The sequence below is a fragment of the Meriones unguiculatus genome, chromosome 5 (assembly GCF_030254825.1).
Source record: "Meriones unguiculatus strain TT.TT164.6M chromosome 5, Bangor_MerUng_6.1, whole genome shotgun sequence".
NCBI classification, from domain to species: Eukaryota; Metazoa; Chordata; class Mammalia; order Rodentia; family Muridae; genus Meriones; species Meriones unguiculatus.
In genome coordinates this window covers 41,386,397-41,407,838 of record NC_083353.1, presented here as the reverse complement: position 1 = coordinate 41,407,838, position 21,442 = coordinate 41,386,397, and the positions used below count along the sequence as shown (strand labels likewise).

Genomic DNA, 21,442 nt, shown 5'->3' with positions numbered 1-21,442 from the left:
GTAGCTCTCAGAAGGCCATGCCAGGAGGATTGAGAATTCAAGGCCTGTCTGGGCTGTACAACCAGACACAACTAATGAAATAAATAACTACTAGCCATGACCGCTGAAGCCTCCTAAGCAAGCAAGAGTCTTGCTGATGTTTGCAATGTTGAGTTGATAACTGCAGCATCGAACGAGAACAGTTTACCATGAGAAAGAAAAGATAAAGTTTTGGGGTGAAAAACTTACACCATATCTAAATATTAAAATCCCTGGAAATAATGGCCACCTCACTGGGGAGTGCCTAAAGGAGGGTCAGTTCATCTAAAGAGAGTTTGAGCAACTTTTTTAAGAACGGAAAGCATTCAGAGACTAAAATCGTAGGAGAGGAGCTTAGAGTACTGACGGTGAGTGAAGTCTGTCGTGACTGCATGTGTGAGCCTGTGTATCTGACATCGATTTTTAGGGAGAGAGAACATTCATGAAGGACACAACAAGTAAGTAAATAAATATGATAGGAGAAGAGTTCCCTGAGCTAGAGATTGGCATCTTCTGTCTAAATGATTTACCAAGCACTCTGCCGAGTTAATTTTCAAATGGTCCTCAAATTACTTGATCTTAGACAAATTCCTAAAACATGAGTAACTAGAAAAGTCTACAGTCTTCCAAAAAAAAGTATAAATAGATTTCCCTGCTCCCCCCAAAAAGTAAAACTTAAATTGGCGTTTATTTACCTTTTTTTTACTCTATAATATCAATTACTCTAAAAACCTCAGTTATTACAGATCTTGAACGAATGTGGCTTTTAAAGTCCTCAGCTAGCCTCAGACATGCAGATTTCAGACTAGGTGCCATCCCTGGACCCCTGCTGAAAAGAGACCGTAAGAGATTGATATCAAAATGAAAAATATATTTAAGAGGTAAAAAAGAAACAGACGCAGGTAATAGCCCTAACAATGTCACCAATGTGATTATGGAGCACAATTTAATACTTAGTTGATTTTCAAAGGAGAAAGCACATTTTTATGTAAAACAACCAAAATTTATCTTACTGCATTTACTTAAGCTAAAAAAGAAAAATGCTGTTAGCTTCTTGCTCCCATTCTCATCCTCCCATAGGCACCTGCTGGGTTACAGTTGAGCTAAAACACCCCACATGTTGATGATAATCACCCCATGTTATAGATTCCCCCTCTGCGATTCTTTCAGGTGAGAGGGTATACCTTTTGTACTTTGCATTTCCTCGAGGGAGACTTGGGAGGGTGGGGTCCTTTGGTTTGGGCCATACTGGCTCTGACAAAGTTTGTCCATGTCCTCGGGGACTAGGAGATTTCTGTACTAAACTCTCACAGAAGCAGGCAAACATGGAGGTCTCAGTTTGTTTAGGAAGCTATCATGTATCCACTGCAGATAGCAAGGTCATGGACAAAACTGCCTGCCAAATTTTAATAAACACCCTGAATCCTAAATAGAAAATATCAACAAAATAATAGTATAGTAAAATAAGAGGATCCTGAGCCCTGGCAAAAATCATGACTCACGGGACGTTGACTTTTATGTAATGTGCCAAGATGGCGCCCGTCTGCTGTGTGGCTATGGAGACCTTGGCATCAACTATTCTGACTCTGAAAGAGGTCTCTGTATACTTACACGTTCTGGAGACAGAGAGGATATGAATAATAATTAGTGAGGCTGACTTAATGATAAATTTTAAACCCTATACCCCACAGAGAAAAATCTTGCCTTTCAAATGCCCATGAAATATATATTATGTCACAGAGAATGCCCCACGCATCCCAAGGCACAGGGCCTTCCATCCATATTCTCAGTCACAAAGAACAGGAAATGAGCAGCGAAGTTCCCCAGAACCTCAGCTATAAAGAGGACATGTGTGCTTTTTATATCAGCATTACGTGGGGAAGATAGGACAATGCATAAACAAAAATTTAGAAAGAAAGTGGCTGGCTGTCTAGCACAGAAGTTGGCAAACTGTGGCTGGCCCCTGTTTTTCTAAATAAAATTTTGTTGTACCATAATCATGTTTATTAGTTAGGGCTCAATGTTGTTTTTATGCTTTAAAAAAAAAGTTGTTGACATGGAGACCATATGTTATGCCACCTCCCCAAAGGGAGCCCCCAAAATTTCTACTGTCTGGCTCGTCACAGAAAAAGTTGACTGAGCCATGAACTGAGAAAACATCTGAAAGCCATAGGAATGTGCTCAGAGCATCATTATCGAGGCTGGCCTTCTGGGCGTGTGCCTGTACCGTTGGGACCCGTGCCCTCGGTGAGAAGGGCTGGCGTTTGGCCACATGCTCTGCTATGGCCATCTTGAAATCCTTAATAACTTTTCAACAAGGACCTAGCATTCTCCTTCTGCACTAGTCCCAACTGCTAACAAAGGAAATCACAGGAACAATAAGTGTTTCTAAAGATCTGTGGCTTGTGACTAAATACATGAAAACTCTAATGAAATCTTTGGTCCTCGTATGTTCCCTGTCTACCTGACATGGTTCCTCCTTTATAGAATCGGTCCTGGTCCTCCTTTTTTCTGAGGTTCTCAAGGAGCAAAGGGGAGGAGCTCTGTCACACTGCCTCTCTGAGGCTCACATTTCTTGAGCGAGTGATGCAGAGGATCGCTTCCTGTGGCATTGCCAGAAAGAAATGCGCAGCAGAAATCGACAGTGTCTTCTCCACTATGTGTCAAAGAACACCGCACGAAAGTGCTCAACTTATTGGTGCTATAAAAATGAAAAGAAATGGAAACCAGCCAGTGTTCAAAAGGAAGACATCCTACTTCTGTCTGATGCTTCTGGAACATGGAGAAGATGCTGACCTTACAGACGATGTGGGCAATGTTATATGAAAGAAAATGAAAATGTGCTCACAGGTGAAGAAATGAGGGTCCCTGGTCTGAGGCTACATGCTTGAGGGAAAGTCTGGGTGAGGGTCCCTGCAGGGTGAGCAGTGCCTGTTTCTGATGGGGAGGGGATGCAGGGTGAGCAGAGCCCAAGTCTGACTGGGGGTGGGGAATTCGGGGTGAGCAGAGCCTATGTCTGACTGGGGGGGAGATGCAGGGTGAGCAGAGCCCATGTTTGACTTGGGTGTGGAGGGGAGGAGATTTGGGGCCAGCAGAGCCCGAGTCTGACCTGCAGAGGGAAAATGGGCCTCAAGGTCTGTCTCGTTGTCTTCTGTACTATGTTTCTTGGTGAACAGGTTGCTTTGATGATGCTCCATTTTAGAATCCTGTCCTGTGGACCTTCAGTCTATGTCACTTCCACACAAGTGACAATTTTTCATAGTGGCTGCCTTTGGGTGACATTAATTCACCCCTTCTCAGATCTCTGAGGGATGCATTGCAGCTCTCATGGAGTCATCTCTGAACCTGGGAGAACATGAAAAATGAATCCAGGGTCATGAAGTTCAGCCAAGGATGGCGCCTTCTAAGACAATTTAATATTTGCTGTCTTAACAACAAAGTCACCTTTTTTGTTGAATTTGTACCTAAAACTGCCAGTAGTTGATATGCAAAAATTGTGTGTAAGCTTTTCCTGGTTATGTGCATGTATGGGTGTGTTCATGTATGGGTGGGTACATTCCTGTGTGGGTACATGTATGTATGGTATGTGTATGTGTGTGGTATGTGTATGTCAGTGTGTGTGTGTGTGTGTGTGTGTGTGTGTGTGTGTGTGTGTAGGAAAGGCAGAGTGGAGAAAAACAGAATACCTGTCTAGTTAAAAATACCTTTTGACTCATGATTCACAGGAAAAAAAAATGGACTTTATATCTTAATGTGGATCCTGAACAGTACTTGCACAGCCAATCAGAGGTTCTCTAGAACACTGCTTTCTGTTACTTTCAGCAGCACATTCTGGTTTTTCAATCTTATTATGTTTCACTTCTTTGAAAAAAAAAAGAGTATTGGCAACAGCCCAGTAGCTGATTTCCCAACTTTCTAAGTGCATTCTGCAGTGTGAGCGTCATTGTTTTCAAAGCCATCAGTTGGCTTGACGGAGGGAAAGTCATGTGGCGGTAGGGGCTGAAAATCATGGCTGCGCATCGCCACATGGGGCAGGATGGGTGTCCCCAGACAAAGGGCAAAGAAAGGTGCTCAGTGACGTGGTTTGGATGTGAACTGCTGTCTGAAGTTGAAGCAGAAGTAGGAGTCAAAATCCAGGAGGGAAGCTTGGCTGTGGCCACAAGAAAACAGACGATAAAGGACAAAATGAGGCTCCAACTTCTTGGGATGTAGAAAGAGGGAGAGAAAAGAGGATAGGGGAAGAAGCTGGGAGAGTAGTGGCAAGAGAGCTTTTGGGTCCACACAACATCTGTGAAGTTACTGAACATATCTGTACCCACTCAGGAGACCCAAGATGGTCGCTGGCATCAGTGACTTAAGCCAGGTGCAGCCACGGATGAGTGGGGACTTACCATTTTGTAATCTCGGTGTTGGCTACTTTGCCCTTCCCGGGGAAGAGGTTGCCGGTAGGGGGTCCGGCCACACGCCTGCTTCTCCTGTTCATTACACTCTGGCTGCTTGTGTAGCAAATGGGTTTTCCAAGGCCTTTAACCACAGCGGGGGTTAGACACACTCAGAAACAGAAGTGAATGCCGTTTTGTTCAGAAAGCAAACGGATAAGGTCTGGGATTCTGCTTTGGGCCCTGCTCTTCGTGTATTAGGCCCTTGGAGCGAGACTGGACTGTCACCTGAGGGCAATGCCAGATTGTTCCACACAGAATCCCTCAGAGAGTGTGCTGTCAAATGTTTCTTGGCTTTTTTTTTCATACTTCAAATGCTGGAGACTAGAAAAACAAAAATAAGGCACCTTGGAACTGCTGTCAGCAGTGATCATTGGCAGGGACTCATAGTGGAGATGAATGGCTTCTCCCCCCCCCCCCGTGTGTGGTGAGCACTTTTGAAAACCCACCTCAGTAGATACTGGGAGAGGACAGTGACCGTGGCTCTGATTGGATCCCAGGGGTGTTGACTGACTCTTCAAACAGGGAATTCTGTGATTCCGTCCCCAGGCAGGATTCCTGGAAGGCTATTTTAATTCCAAATTATGATGAAATTTGTGCTTGCAGATTAGAGACACAAAATCCCAAGAAGCAGCTTCTTCACTAGCCCCGCGGTGGCTCAGACCCACCAAGTCCAATGGACTGAACATCTTTTGCTGTTGCTTCGATCTGGGTTTAGAAGGAAGTTTTTGTTTCTGTTTTGAAGCTTGGCTAGCAATGACTAGGTTAGTCCAACGCGGCCGGGCTGTAGGTACTCACACTGTTAAATTGATTTGTTCTATTCACTCTACATCCCAATGGTAGCCCCTCCCTCCCTCTTTCTCCTATTCCTTCTCTCCTACCCCTCAACCCACTCCAGCACATCAAGTCACATCAGTACTGAGTCCATTCTCCTCCCTGATGGCCTGGCAAGGCAGTCCTGCCAGGGGGAAGTGAACAAATAGCAGGCAATAGAGTCCTTGTTGGAGACAGCCCCTACTCCCCTTACTAGAGGACCCACATGGTGACCAAACTGCCTATCGGCTACATACATGTAGGGGGCCCAGGTCTAGTCCGTGCCTGATCCTTGGTAGATGCTTCATTCTCATAAACAGACAAATGCAACAGGAGGTATATCATATGAGATTAAAAACACTGCTGGGTGCAGAAAAGCTGAACTTGAATACATGCTGCCATTTTCCCAGCCCACACCTAGCTTCTCAGAATCTGATTCTGAGCTCAGAATGTCAGTTGGCCTCAGGTCTGAGCTACCAAGGGTCAGTTACACTGGGAGTGGCCTATAGGGAAGTTTTTAACTGGAGAATCAGTCCAAAGGCAAAGGGCTGGAGCATAGCAAGACAGTATGTCAGACAAAGGATCTACATCTTCAACTCCTGGAGAGGCAGGGGTCCACCCAGGGTCCCCGTGGGTGTTTTCCATAAGTAAAGAAGGGGAGGGACAGAGTTCTAAGCTGTGATTTGCTGGGTGCTTGGTGAGGTAGGGGATCTCACAGGCAGACCAGCTTCCTAAATGGAGTTTGGGTTTAGCCAGGGTTGTGTTAGGTATGAGGCCCCATTCTTACACAGTGCAGTAAAGAGCTCCTCCTCTCTCCCCTGACTGAGTCTCCTCTCACTGCGGCTAGGCTTCTCACAGTGGTTTGGTGTTAATGTGACACACTGGAAAGATTTCCTGGGGCTCATGGTTTAGTGGTCATCCCCCTTAGGCAGCACCAGAAGTGCCAGGCTACTCAAGCAAGGCCATACCTCCCTAATAGTGCCACTCCCTAGGAGCCTGTGGGACGATAGTCATTCAAACCACCACGGTTCATTTTGCTGATTTTACTCAATGGAATTGGAATAGAACCTCTTCTTAGAGGAGCACAGAAATAATCATGTCATCAAGACCTGGAACCAGCCCTGTTTAAGCCCTGGGTTTTTTCGTTTGCTTGCTTTACTTTTAAGAGTTTGGAGCAGGGGGATGTGTGGAAGATGGAGTTGGAGGAATTCTTCAAAAATCTTAAAACAGCCTTACGGATCGTTTCCAGATTTATACCATTGGTAGTTAATGAATGAAACTTGTTAATGGGCTGGTTCTGCATATGATAGTAGACTGAAAAGATGCTGACAGAGGGCCTCTTTGTCCCGCAGGTCCGGAAGCGTGCTGCATCACTGGAATGAAATCTACTACTTTGTGGAGCAGCTGGCCCACAGATTCATCAGGTGAGTGACTCCACAGTCTCTTCTTTCGTGTCTGACAGTGACTCCAGCCCACCTACGATCCTGATAACTCCCTGACACCGTGGGGAGTGCACGCTGACTGGGCCTGTGGGGAAGGGGTCTCAAAGTGCTAGGCCACTGTGGTGCTCAGGCCAGTTTGCTCACAGGCCTTCTGGTTTTAATTTGAGCACACCGTAGCCCTGAGCAAGTCATGGCTGGTCACATGACCTACAACTCCCCCTATCCCCCCCAACCAATCCTTCCTGTGGGCTCGACCACACCTACACAGGGAGGAAGGAGCATGGTCACTATGAACTGTGGAGGTGCTGCTTAAGGACACCCACTAGTAAAGGAGGTGACATCACCCTCTGTGGGATCACACAGCTTTCATGGATGCACCTGCAGCACAGTGTCAAGGACCTTGGTGCAGCGGGTGTGAGCATTGTGAGCTCTGTATAGCACCCCCACCCCACCCCGGTGGTAGATGGTCTCCATAGAGACCAACATGAGAGCACAGAACTCTTTAGTCCATTTCTATAACGCAGACAAGCCTCTGAGCCCAGGGCAACACCACCCAGTCTCCTCTCATGTTTAGTCATGGAGCAGCATACTCTTACCTCCCTGATGGGAAAGGAAGGTGGCAGGTGTCCTTGAACCTGCAGCAGGAATCACTGAAACCCACTTAGAAAAGCAGGTGCTGAGAGTTTTCCTCTCGGAGAACTAGTACAGACAAGCAGAGAAACTGTGTTGTTGCCCTGGATTTTTTTTTTTTTTTAACAAACCTACTTTATTTAGATTAGGTTTCTGAGGAGACGGGCTGAGACTTATATATGGAGAATTCTTGGGGGATTTCTCTCAGGAACAAACCTGTGGGGGAATGAAGACGGCGAGACTGGGCAGTGATGGAGGTTAAACCAATCGATCAATTGATATATGAAGGGATTTCTTGATGGGTGAAGCTCCTCAGGATTGTCCCGACCAACCAAGCTACTGGGTGCAGACTGCTTCTGCCTCTCTCTCAACCCCGCAATACGTGGTAGGAGGAAAAGAAGTCCCCCGTCCCCACGGGGGACTTTCCCGTTGGGTAGGGTATATCCTGCCAATGTCAGAAATCCAAGCAACCGGCAAATCAGCAAACAGCAAATGCAGCAGCAGGACGACCCAGCAGCGAGCAGGCCTCCTCCAGCAGCTGCGCCTCCTTCCTCTGGGCTGTCATGTTTATAACCCTCAAAGTCCTCAAGTCCAACCAATTCCACCTGGCAAAGACCACGGTCAGCACGAGACATTTAACAGGTGTGGACAAACTAAAATCCCCAACTTGGAATTTTAACAAAAACATGTTTACATATCATAAACCAGAATGTCCACAACAGTGTATGTGTGATGTTAAAAATACTCGGACAAATGGAACTTCAAATTAAAAGGAGCGACTTCCCATTCTAGTCTGAGAGCCATTCAGGAGCCTCAAGTTGAAAAGCTTTGGTGAGAAACCTCCCCGTTTTGGACAATTTCAGTTTAGAGTCTTTTTTGTTACGGAGCCAAATGTCTTCCCCTGCACTGTCACCCACAGACCCTTTCGAGTGACGTACAACACATCTACCTCCAAGTCCTTGACAGCTTCTGCTCTGTCTCTGCTTGCTGTTCTCCTTTCTCCCTCTGAAAAGAGGAGCCCAGCGGAGAAGGATCCAGATGGGCGACATGAATTTGCAGCCAGGCTCCCTGTGTAACGCTAGAGATCGGCTTAACCTTGGCCGAACCCCAGCTTCCGGAAGAGGCTCCGGAAGATGACGTGCGTGTGCGTCCCATCCCCCAGCATCTGCCTGAAAGTGGGTCTCCAGCACTGCCTCTCTGTCCATCAGCGGTTCCACACGCTTCACTATCTTAGCGTCAGAGACAGGGTGGAGCCACTGAGAGAACATTTAGCCCAGGCCCCTGCTTCACAAGTGAAGAAAGAAAAAACTAGGGACATCTCCAATGCCTTGCTCTAGACCTCAAGGTACTTTCCTCTGGCCCTCTCCCTCTAGATTCCTTAGCCATGGGCTGCTGTTAGTCATCCTTTTTCCTGTGACAGACCGCTTGGAAAGCAACCTAGAAGGAGGAAAGTTTATTTTGTCTCATGGTTGCAGAGGTTTCATGTCATCTAACTTCGCTGTTTGTGATGAGGTAGAGTATCCTAGCCCATGGGGTGTAGCAGCACTGCTTGCCTCACTGTGGGCAGGAAGCAGAGACAGCATCAGGCAGGGACTGGACACCTGGCAGGACTTCAAGGGAACACCCGCAGTTAGCCACTTCCTCCACCTAGGTTCCGCCTTGCACAGTTCCACTACCTCTCAGCAGACTTTTCAGGCGTCCATCAGTGGACTGAGCCATCAATAAAGTCCGGCCCTCATGATCCAATGGATTTGCCCAAATCCCCACCTCTAAACAATGCTTGTATCAGCCTCCAAAACATAAACCTTTCAGAGAGATACTTCATATCCAGACCATAATAGACCCTCAGTGTGTGGGGGCAAAACAGCCACTGAGTTTGTTTGTGCAACAGTCCAAAGGCTGTTAGCAGCGTCAAGTACTAGGGAACACTCTTGAATAGTATTGTCAACAAATGGTGCTGGGTAAGTACATGTTGAAGAAAGAAACTAGATCCATTTTTCTCACTCTGAACAAAAAAAAAAAAAAACTCCAAATGGATCAAGGACCTCAACCGAAAACTTGAAATTCTATGAATAGAATTTCATAAGGACTCTCTGCACAGGACTTTAGTTAGTCAAGGGTAAGGTGGATGATTAACAAATTAAAAAGTTTTCCAACAGCAAAGAAACTGTCAATCAAGTGAAGAAGCAACCAATAGAATCGGATAAAGCTTTTGCCAGTTACAGGTCTGAAAGAGGATTAACATCTAAATCATTTAAATAACTCAAAAATTAGCCATCAAGAAAACAACCCAAGGAAAAAAAAATGGGCCATGGAATTGAACAGAGAATTCTCAAGAGAAAAGATACAGAGATTTTAAGCTGTGCTCAACATCTCCAACCATCAGGGAAATGCAAATTAAAACTACTTTGAGACTCCACCTCATCCTAGTTGGAGTGGCCATTACCAAGAAAACAAATGCTGGTGAAGATGTGTGGAGTCCTTAGGTACTGTTATTGCAGTGAAAACTGATGCAGACAGCATGGAAAACAGTGTGGAAGTTTCTCAAAAAGCTGAGTGGATGACTGGATTTATTTTTTAAATGCCGTACTCTGGGGCAGAGGCAACCCATGCAATAATGGTGGCTGATACCAGCACAAATGTCACTGCTGACTGCACAGGGATCCTTCTGAGTTGAAATCCTTTTAGTTCCCTTTATTCTGACCACTCCCACCAGCTTCCCAAATGATTCTCAATCTTCACCCGTTCCTTGAACTCCCAACCCACACCTCACATCTATCGCTCTTGGAAAATAGTCCCATGTTTTAGTCATTGAGAGCCTAGAGGAAAGTAGACAAATGTTCCCTCAGCACACGGTCCTGCTCCTAAGAGTTGTGTGCATGTCCTTCCTCCATCCATCTGTCCCCCTTTAAGCCATTCTCCCTCTTTGGCCATCCCTTGCTGTTGTCTCTAGTCTCGTGGATGCTTTTGTTCCTCTTCTAGCTTCTACTTTCTTGCTGACTCCCTCACCCCTGTCTAATCTCCTTTGCGTCTCAACTCTGCTAAAACAGTGACAGCAAAACCCTGATCAAAGATATGTCAGGCACATGGAAATAATGGAAGGTTCATCCTAAGAGTAGCCAGAGCCACTAGAGCCCTTAAGGCAGTTAAGTGACAACATACCTGATTTCTGTTTCATGAGATATAATTTGGGGAGCAACATGAGAATGCAGCAGAGTCAGGAGTGATGCTAGGAGACAGCTGTGAGGGTCAGGTGACTGAGGAACAGGTCTGAAGCTAAGCCATGAAAAGAGGCCCGTGTGTGCAAGGATCAGAGCCAGATCAGCTCTGGGAGGTCAGTGTCTTGTGAAGACATAGGCTGGTGCTACATTGGTTGACCAGTTGGCCTCCCCATAAGGGCCCCACAGGACAGCAGCCAGTTGCCAATCCCTGTGCATATTTCCTGTGTTTCTTGCCAGATAAAAGTGCCCTGTTACCCAGAGAGTGAATTTTACACGGAACACTTTTGAGTACTGTGTGTAATGTTGATGCTGATTTATTCATTAAAAATGAGTCATGTCTACGCTGAGCAGGAGAGACCCCCTGTGGTCCAGCATCCCTCAGAGGCAGCAGGGAAGGGATTAAGCAAACGGTGACACTTTCTGAGATACCCTTTTTCTTTGAAGATGCTGTCAGAATTTTCTGCCAGGATTCCCTGTTTCATAGACTCCTTCCCCTTCCGGTCCCCTTCTGGTCCCCTTCCGGTCCTGGGTTGGGATGGAGCACATATTTCTTACTGTGATATATCCACTGTGTGACAGGCTCCTATTGGAAGGGAGACACAGACCTTCAAGTTGGCCATTGGCTAAATCCTTGCCACACCCTCTGGGAGCTCCCATTTAGTTCCTCAGCTCTGGGAACTGGGATACAAAGATAAAAACAGGAAGGAGGCAGGGAAGGGGCTGACATACCCCGGGTGTTCTGGCTGGCCTAATGGAGTTTCCTTCCTTTGCAGCCCACAGCTCAGGATGTCCTTCATCGTCTTCTCTACTCGAGGGACAACCTTAATGAAACTGACTGAGGACAGGTAAGGAGACTTCATATCTGCGTCTTTTCAAAGTCTGTCTCTTCCCAAGTAGCCCCAAAACGTGTGCCTTCTGGTGCCTCAGCAGTCAATCACTCTAATCTAACAGCACTCTTAATTTGAGCCTTGACCTTTGCATCTGGGCCCTTCTGCTGGCCCACTCTGCAATGACCTCTGGTGAAATGTTTTAAATGGCTGGACTATGTTGCGAAGAACCTTGCATTGGATGTTAGTTCCATCTGCTGAGTTGGAGCAAATGTTGGCAAACCAGGTTCTCGGGGATTGTGTTTTCTCCCATTTGAACTGGTCTTATTTTGTAAACTAGAGTTCAGAAGCACAGTAAAACTCCACTAGAGAGGTAAGAGCCTGAAACGTGTCCCGAGTGATTATCAAGGCTGGGAACAGTAAAGGGAAGTTGTGGCACCAACTAAATAGGAGGAAATTTTAATCAAGTGTGGGAAAATGTCAGTTAACGAACATTCTCTGGGGTTAACCATATTCCACTCCACAGAAGGAGACATGGTGACAAATATGTGCCATTCGTTCACAGTTATCATGGTACATGGGGGAGAAGGGAGGGTAACTTTCTTGAATTCCTGTCTCTGCATACTTTATAGAAAAATGTGGCATGGCCCACATGAGGGAAGCGTGGTGGGGACATGCCTGGCTGACTTAAAAAAGCCATGTTAGAAAAAAAAATGGAGGAAGGGAAGAACAAGTGTTAGTCCATTTTCTGTTGCTCTGACAAAATGCCGCAGACTTAGTACTTCATAAAGAGAAGAAGTTTATTTAGCTCACATTTCTGGAGAGTCAGGAGTATATGCCAGCATGTATACATCAGATGTGACATATGGCATCACAGTAGGAGAGACCCCAAAGAGAGATGGAGCCGGGAGAGTCAAGGGCTAGGCCCAGTCTTCATTCAGTCAGTTTGGGCAAGAGTCTGAGCCCTGCAAGAGCTCCTTTAATCTCAAGGTCCATCCCCCAGTGACACAGTTACTCCCCCAAGGCCCGACCTTCTAGTGCTGCCTCTCAGTGGCACCGCATTTGAGGACCAAGTGTCCAGTTCACAGCCCTCCAGCTAAACCCTAGCAGCAAGTGTGAGAAGGGCTGGAAGACTTCATTAATACCATCCTCTTATAGAAGTGAGAATAAAATTAACACTCTTTCCAGCTCAGACCAGCAAGTCCAAGCTAGTGCCCACGCCTCTCCACACCTGTTTCCCATCCATGACTCTCCTTTCAGATCCTCTTTCTTTCTCCATGTATGCATGTTGCCGAGATGCCCAGAAACCCCATTTTAAAAGTGGGTATCATTTCCTCTTTACTGAAGGAGTGAAGACCATGTCTCCTTCCCACGGACACCAAGTAGAACCCAGACTAGGCCCAGGCTCCGTTGTTTCCCCATCTCCTCACACAATCTCTCTAAAGAGAGAACCCTGAAGTTCAGGAAGCCTCCTTCAGGATTGACCAAGGACTTTGGGAAGCTTTGAGGAGGGACAAGGCCTGGTGTAAGAGTCATGGTCCTGCTTGGTCCTTATGAACCATCCTTCAGAAGGCCTAGCTTCTGACCAGGGATGGAGAACTAAACAAAAAGCCTGCTGATTCCACCACACCCTTCTCACCCCGCTAGGCCAGGTTTGTCTGAGTGCACACAGCTAGGACACTGAGCTGTGGATGGCTCATACAATCAACCATGGTTTCTTTGGTCACTGGCTCTTCTCCTACACGGGTAAGAAGAAACTCTAAAGCCAATCCATGCCTGTGGGTGCTAACCATCTGTGTGGGGGTGTCTGGATCTTCAGTCCCAAACCAGAACTAGTCTCCCCTGTCCTTCACATCTTGTTGTAACTGTGGTATCCTGGCACTGCTTCATGCCAATTACCCTATGGATGTGTCTGTGTGGCTGGAAGAGGAAGCACATACAGCTTCCTCTGTAGATGTTGTGAGCTACTCCACGGCCTCTGGGCAGCTGGCCAGGGTGGATGAGAGACGAATAAATCAGAATGCCACGCTGACAGCGCTCCTTTTAGTCAGCTTGGAGTCTAATTGTGTGTGCCTTAACTTCATTACCACTAGTTTCTTGTGCCAAAGAAGGTTAAAGCAGAGGTTAGCTGCAAACGGCTTTAATGCTGAAGGCTATGAGTCCCCTGTGGTGACTGCATGGCCCGGCCAAGCGTGGGTCCAACATGCACCCAACCTGACCAAAGAAAGAGGAGACTAGTGATTGCTCTCAGACGCCCTCTGGAGAGTGGCTTCGAGGGTCAGGCTTTTTGGTTGTCTCTGACTTGACTTTTCTTACAGTGAATTGTTGGGCATAGGAACCTCCTCCATCTTTTTCCTCTGAGAGCATTTGCTCTTTACCATATCCCTCCAAGACAGTAAAGGATGCACTGTTATACCCTGTGTGTATTTTAAAGGAAACTCGTTAAAATAAAAGGCCACCAGGCTGGGAAGATGTAAAATGCTTCCACGTTAACAAGTCAGACTGGCTGCCGGCTGCATGTGCCTCTTATCCCAGCCCTGGCTGGCTGGGAGCTGGGAACAGGCAGATATCTGCAAGTTCAGCCCCCAGCTAACAGGACTGCTCGGCAAAGTGATGGGCAGTGACACCCTGCCTCAGGAAGATACCTGAGGGACAATACTCAGGCTGTCCACTGACTTCACAGTGTGTTTCTGCACACACATACATCCACCTAACTCCCCCCCACACTGTTCACCTGCACAGCCACACCTACACCTGAACTCACACCCATGCATACACCTAACTCCCCCCCACACTGTTCACCTGCACAGCCACACCTACACCTGAACTCACACTCACACTTACACCTAACTCCCACACACTCCCACACTAAACAACAGGGCATCGGCCAGGAAAGAGTCTCCTTTTAACAGGAGAAAAAAATAACGTGTTAATCAGAAGACATAATGTCGAAGATGTGTCTGCAATGTCTTCCAACACGCTCTTGGGATCCAAAATGCGTGCAGGAAAGCTATGGGGAGACTGAAGAAATAAGATGGAAAGCACAGAGAGCAGAGGCACAGTACAGAGACCATAGGAGAGAGAGCACATTCCTGTCCACTTTCCAAGGGCAGCTGCGACATTTATGTTCATACTTTGTGGGCAGTTCTGGCCGCGATTCCTTCTAACCACGTTTAAGGTTCCTTCATCCTGACTTCTCAGCAGTTTGGTTATGATGGGGGGGAGGGGCGGCTGTGCAGAGCTTACCGAATCTGTAAATTCTTGTCTTTCACTGAATCTGGCAAGTTAACAACTGCTTCTGTTCAGGGTTTTTTTTTTATTTTTATGAAATAAATGAGCTTTTTTATTATCACATTAAATATTTATGTTGTATCTCGAGGTTTTACAATGTGCACAACACTAGGCCCTTAAGATGTCTCTTTATATAGTACAAAATCTCATAAAGTGTTCGTCTGACGGAAGACTATCCACCTTCCCTTTGTGGCTGGGAGAGAAGTAAGTATGAAGCCATGTGAAATGCTAGCCCTTCTTTCCTCGGGCCCTGTTCCCTCAAATGGTTCACCTTAATGGCCTCCCTCACATATGTCGTCACTGTGCTTTCTTTGATGGATCATGATCTGTAAACACTCACTTTCTCCTCTTTCTGTTGACTCCCACGGTCCTGGTGACGGCTTCTCCACGTTACTCCAGATGGCCCTAAAGTTGGTTCACATCTTTTCCAGTTTTCTCTTCGGTCACCAGTGGGTGATTTCTGCTGCTCCTCGGTCGTCTTCCTTTGGCCATTGAGCACCTCTGCTTACTTCTTTATTACAGATATTTACTTTTTCACTTCTACATCTTCCATTTGGTTCCTCTTGAAACCTTCATGTTTCTGTCAAGTATTTATTTTTGTCTTCATCTTTATTCCAGGGGTTCTCAGTGACCTCACAGGGTGGTTATAATCACTGCTTTCAGGCCTGTCAGGGTTCCAACCTCTCAGGATTGGCATGGCAAGTCGCCTTTCCCCATGTGAGCTGATTACATGCTTTTAGGTGCATTTATTTGTCGAGTAACCTTAGAGTGTAGCTTTATTTTTACATTGCTTAAACCTTGGGGTTTGTTGGATTGTTTCCTTTCTTTGCTTCAGTTAGATGTAACCTGAGGTCAGGCCTCTCCTCTATCTCTAGAGGTTTTAGGGTCCTCTCGGTCAATAAACACGAAACCGGGCTGGTGTGGATCTGCCACTGGGCAGCAAAGAAGTGACCTGGAATCTCCAGCTTTGGACACAGAACTGGGGGCCTCCTTCTGCAGCCACTCCAGAACCACCCCAAGAATCTAGCCAAGAAGGTGGTGTCTGTTGGCATTTTGATCAGATAGACTGCTGAGGGAAAGCCCTCATCCGAGGCAAAGCCAGAGAGGGAGGGGCCCCTCTTTCCAGGATTCCCCAAATGGAGATCGTCTCAGCCTTTTACAAGCCCCTTCAGCCATCACCACAGCATGAATTGTGTCCTCAGGTTAAGACCACGAGAGAAAGAGGGAGTAAAAATCTGCAACTCACTTATGTAGCCACCATTAGGGTTTCAACTCCCTCCCTTATAGCTTTGTTTACTTTCTAGGCCTTCCTGTGGCTGCTGCTATGCTGTGGCAGTCCATGGCAGGCTGCGGGCTTTTCTTCCCTTTCATTAATGAGGACACTGAGGTTCCAGAAGTTCACTGAGGTCCAGTAACAAGCAAATGTAAGAACTGGTTTCTGATCTCTGGATTCTGGGCTTGGTTGAGTCAGAGTCTGTGTCTGATCATGTCCTCCTTCCATGGTTTCTCAGTTTCCTCGTTTAAACAACCCAAGATCTGTGGGCCACTTCATTAGCATTGTAGAGTATATGATGCTCATTGAAGTATTATTATAATACAGCAATTTAGTGGGAACTACTGCAGATGATTTTCTGAAAATTTCAAGTCCTCCTTGAGAAATTATCTGAAAGACTTAAAATGTTTTACTGTTTGGAAATGAGATAGTGTCCGAGGAGTTCAACTGGCTCTTTAATGGAAATCCGGAGAAGTGCCTGTGTGTGTGTGTGTGTGTGTGTGTGTATGTGTGTGTGTGTGTGTGTGTGTGTGTGTTAAGGTGGTCGTTTATATTTTGTTTTTGCATACCATGGAGTGGAATCCATTAAAAAGATCTTAAGACGCTGGCTGATTCTCATATTTCTGGTTATATTTGGTTATGGTATATTCTTTTCATGTGAAAGGGAATTCTGCTTTCTGTATATTATTCAGAAATTTAGCATTCTTATTCATAATTATCCTGTTATTACTACTCTTGCTTATGACAATAGGCATTTTAAAATTTAAGTTCTACTATAACTTATTACCATGTAAGATACTGGGCCAACATTTGACATTTCCCTTCCACTGGGAACCAGTTTTTCCAGTGCTGTTGTGGAGCAACCTTTTAACCGGCCATGTAAAAGGTGGCCTGCGTGGATTTGGGCACTGCTTGGTTTTCTCCTCTGTTCTGTTTCCATTTTGTTTTCCTGCAGTTCTACACTCGGACCACATTGTTTTAATTAGTTTCAACATCTGGAGGACTGGTCTTTCCTCATTTCTAATATTGAGCAAAAATCTCCTTGGTCTTTGGTGGATTTTTCCAACCATGTGCTTTTAGATTTTTATTTAGTGTTCCAAATACCATTGGGGTTTTCATCTGAGTAGTCGAGAGGCGTCGATGAGTCCTGGCACCGACGGCACTGGGTTCTTACTGTGCAGCGTTCCCTCCTGTTTAAGGCTGCTTAGCACTTCGGTTTTGTGCCCACCGGGAAGGGTTTGTTTTTTCCTAAGTTGCATTCAGTGTTGGTTAACTGTGTTCCCACCGTGAGTGGAACATCGCCCGCTACCTCACCTGGGCTGCCATGTCACAGGCATGGTGGGCTTGGTGCCTGGAGCCCGCCAGCTTCTATTCAGAAGCATGAAATGCTCGTAGGAGCGCCCGAGGGTCATCTACATGGATAATCAGTAGTTCAGCCCGCAACTCCAGAAGTAGCTTAAGAAATAATGTTTTAGGGGGAAATTATTGGGTTTACAAAATGTTTTCTTCTATCTCCCCCCTCCTCCTTCTCTTGGGAATTAGGGGTGGAACCCAGGGCTTGGACTTGCTAGCTAAGTGCTCTGCCACTGAGCCACTGAGCCCCAGCCCTGAGAGTTGACCCCCTGCCATCATTTTAATGAAGTATTTTATTAGTTCTAACTTTCTCATTTACCTAACGGTTATGTCTTACACTGGTCAACACTTCCATTTTGTATGTTTTTAAATTTTATGATCCATTATTATACATTACCATTTTGGATTCTTGTTTCTCCTTGTGCCATTCAGTTTCACTATTTTCTGTCATCTTAACATGAAGGAAGGTTTTTGTTTGCTTGTTTGTGTCTTATCTTTTGTTAATAATAAACACTGCTGTTGCTATAAATTGAACTTTAAAACTGTCAGAGCTGACATTCATTCTCACTGAAATGTCTTGTTCTCAGTGCTAACTGCTGACTCATTTGTAGGTAAAACTTTACTCTTGATATATAATGATTTAGAAAGGTGTTTCCCACTTGTTTCTTGTTTACCCTTCCCTCAGTTTTCAGAACCAACTGCTCTTTTCAGATAATGCGATTTGGGTAATTTGGCTTTTGAGTGTTGGTTTCTGGCTTTATTAGTTTTGCTGGTGGACTGCCATGTGAACTGCATGCTGTGTGATCCAGCCCCACAGCCCTTGATTTTCTTTCCTGGAAGCTTTTGGGACTTCTTTCTTTATCTCAAATATTTTAAAATTTATTAATGTAACATTATATATTGCATTAATAATGTCAATTAATTAATAATATAATGTGTAACATGTTAATATATAGCAATAATATATATGTGCTGTCTCATTGACTCTGTAAGTGACTTTGTATAGTATCTAATAGTATCTACCCTATCTGATAGTTAAACTTCTTCAACTTAACACCTTTTGCTTCTTTGGCTTTCTTGTTCCTATTCTGACTTGCTCAAGCTGTCTTTTATGGTCTAAGTACATGTCTGATTTGTCTCATTTTCCACCGTGTGTGTGTGTGTGTGTGTGTGTGTGTGTGTGTGTGTGTGTGTTTATGTGTATGCACTTGAATGTAGAGGTCAGGGAGGGGCACTGGGTGTCTTCCTCCATTGCACTCCAACACTTTTTGGTTTTGCTCTTTGAGATTCTTTATAATTTTTTCGGGGGGAGTGTTGAGGCAGCCACTTTCATTGGATCTGGAGCTGATTGACTCAGCTAGTCTGACTAGCCAAAGAGCCCCAGGCAGCCCCGCCTCTGCCTTCACAGCAGAGGCTACAGGTGCATCGCAGCAGGCCTGGCCTTTTAGTGTGTGTGCTGGGGTTTGAACCCTGGGTCCTCATGTTTACATGGCAGGCACTTTACTCTGGTCCCAGTCTATCGTTTTTATTGAGGTTCTCTGAACACATTTAAGACTGGTTCTATAATCGCCAGCTCATCATTTGCTTACTTACCGTCAGGCAATGAAAACTGTTTGCTCTATCCTGATGGCTTTGCCACGTCTGCGATGGTTTGGAAAAGGCAGTAAGAGTTGGATGTGCACTCTCACAGGACTGCTCTTGACTGGAAATTCCGCCTTTCTTCCAAAGGTTCCAAGATTCAAACACAAGGCCTAACAAAACAGCCGAGGGTCAAAGGATTATCATATCTTCTTCGACCCACTGGCCTCGTCTAATAAGGAAAAGGATTGCCAGAAGGACCTGGTTGTTTGTGCTGCGCTGCACAAGTGCTCAGCGCCAGGTCTTAGTCACAAATTTGGGATTTTTAACTCAGTTATTCTCCCCTACTGCATACAGCCTCTCGCTCTCCCCTCCTCTGTGTGTGCTTCCCTCTGGTCATCTCTGAGGCAGCTCACACGAAGCCACATATGTGGATACATGTGAACAGATGGGGGATGCCTACATAAGGGCTTGCTGTGTACCAGTGAATGGACTATCTTTAGCTATTACAAGAGATACTAATGCTTACCTGCGGGGCTCTCATTAGAATCGCATCCTTCATTCTATCATGTTATAGATGGGGATACCCAGGCAGAGAAGACTGGTGGCCACCCTGCTGTATACCTGAGGGAACCTGGATTGGGGGCCATGAAGCACAGTGCTTGTGTCCTTGTGCTTGGTGACTACACTCAGGAATTTCCCACAATTTCACTCGTATGTACAGTTTTAAATTTAAGAAAACAGGGCCACACGGTTCAGCGCCCAGCTCCCGGGCTGCTTTAGGGAAATAGCTCCCTGAAAGCCCGTGCTTGAGCATTTCCTCATGGCCCTAGGGGCTCAGTGGACCTCAGTGCAGGAAGAGCCACTGAGACACATGGAGGAGCAAGGATAGGCTGAAGGTCTTGCTGTTGCTTCAGCGAGCAGAAAGGACTCCCAGAATGTCCAGCTTGCAGTGTGGATGGAAATCTAGGCTCTGCCTGTGCCCCTTTCAGTGACCTGAGCTGTCTGCAGCACCAAACTTTACCATGCTCTGGAAACAACAGCTCTTGGTTTTGGAACAGAATGATTACAGGTTGCTATTGCTCCTAATTCCTTTCTAATTTTTAAAATAAAAGGGAAGAGGAGTCTCAGACGCTTATAATGCCTTTCTAATTTTTAAAATGAAAGGGGAGAGGAGCCTCACATATTTAGTGTTTGGAGGAATTTGAACACGCCTCCTTTTCTCTATCTAAACTGCTGGGAGGATTCATGATGCAGACATGTCTTTAGTGCTAAGTTAACTGTATTATTACTGGGGTTATTGCTAGGAATTTTGTTCAACAGCTAAGGCTCACTCTAAATCTTCCCTGGTAAACCCCACCTCACTTCATCACAGTGTGATCAACAGTGAATTTATAGTGAGTCCCAGTACTCCCTGGCTTATCCTTTTCTTAAGTGTTGAACATTGGCCGGCCTATCCCTACATAGACGTATATAGGCAGAGAATATTTCTTCGGAATAAGGGAAGATAAAGCCATTGCTTCTTTGCCTAATGGTGTATTCCTGAGAAGAATGCACAGGCTATGTCTCCACAGCACATTTGTCTACAGTCTCTCAGCCCGGATCTCAGTAATACTGAGTGGACTGAGTCTACCTTGGACCCGTGAGTCAGATCCACAGACTTGCTTTGGCAAGCACCGTGGGCCAGTGTCTTCCACTCTCCCTCTGGTGTTTTTCTGTGAATAGGAGAAAGTAAAATCGACCCTCGCAAACCCCAAGTTGTTGATGCAGCAAGACATTTCTCTCAAGAGATTTTCCACCTAAAAATGTAGTATGACAATGCTTGTATTCATATAAACGTTAGAGTGGGTGGTTTCTCAAACATTCGAAAACCACGCTTGTGGGGGGAGGGGAAGGTGGTATGCCCCTGTGCCTTCGGCTGCAATGCTCTGGTATGCACCCAATTTGGGTACTGCAAATTAAATCAGGAGAACGACTGTGCCCAGAGCCTCATCTCTAGGCTCTTAGTGTGGACTTTCCAGAATCTGCTTTTTCCTGTGCCTGCCACAGGAAAAATGCCACAGGAAAAAAAGCTGTGACGATACTGTGAATTAATGTATGGAAAATGCCTATCAGAGATTCTGATAAATTACAGGTACTCAGAAAATGCCATTTGTCCCTCATGTAGTAAATACACTAAGAACGAAAGTGGACAGGAACACTTCTGATGTCTGGCTGGACGCAGGAAGACCTGGTCAGCATGGTCAGAGCAACCTGAGAATGGCTGTCTCCCAACTCTCCCTTAGTCACATGTGTTCTCCATTATGCCACTGGCCCCTGCTGTGGCTGTATTCTCATACCCAGGACAGAAGCTGAGTCACAGAGTTTTGCTGTTCCTACCACCCCGTTTCTACCACCCCACTCCTCCAAAACAATCCTGGTGACATCAGGCAGTGACACTCTGCATGTCATCTGAGGCGCCACTCTTGCTACAGTGAGGGGACCTGCTGAAGCTTGCATTCAGGCTGCCTTCGGCAGGTCCTGAACATGAACCCCAGGTTCTTCTTCTGATGCTCAT

General features: G+C 45.9%; 1 protein-coding gene across 2 annotated transcripts in view; it reads left to right on the top strand.

Annotated features, from left to right (window-relative positions):
• Positions 1 to 21,442, top strand: part of Antxr1 (ANTXR cell adhesion molecule 1) — a 176,026-nt gene that overhangs the window by 14,108 nt on the left and 140,476 nt on the right. For both annotated transcript variants that reach the window (XM_060383696.1, XM_060383695.1), the window contains exons 2-3: positions 6,623 to 6,694; positions 11,337 to 11,408. In XM_060383696.1, coding sequence (XP_060239679.1) covers positions 6,623 to 6,694; positions 11,337 to 11,408 — 144 coding nt within the window. The remainder of the gene's footprint in view (positions 1 to 6,622; positions 6,695 to 11,336; positions 11,409 to 21,442) is intronic.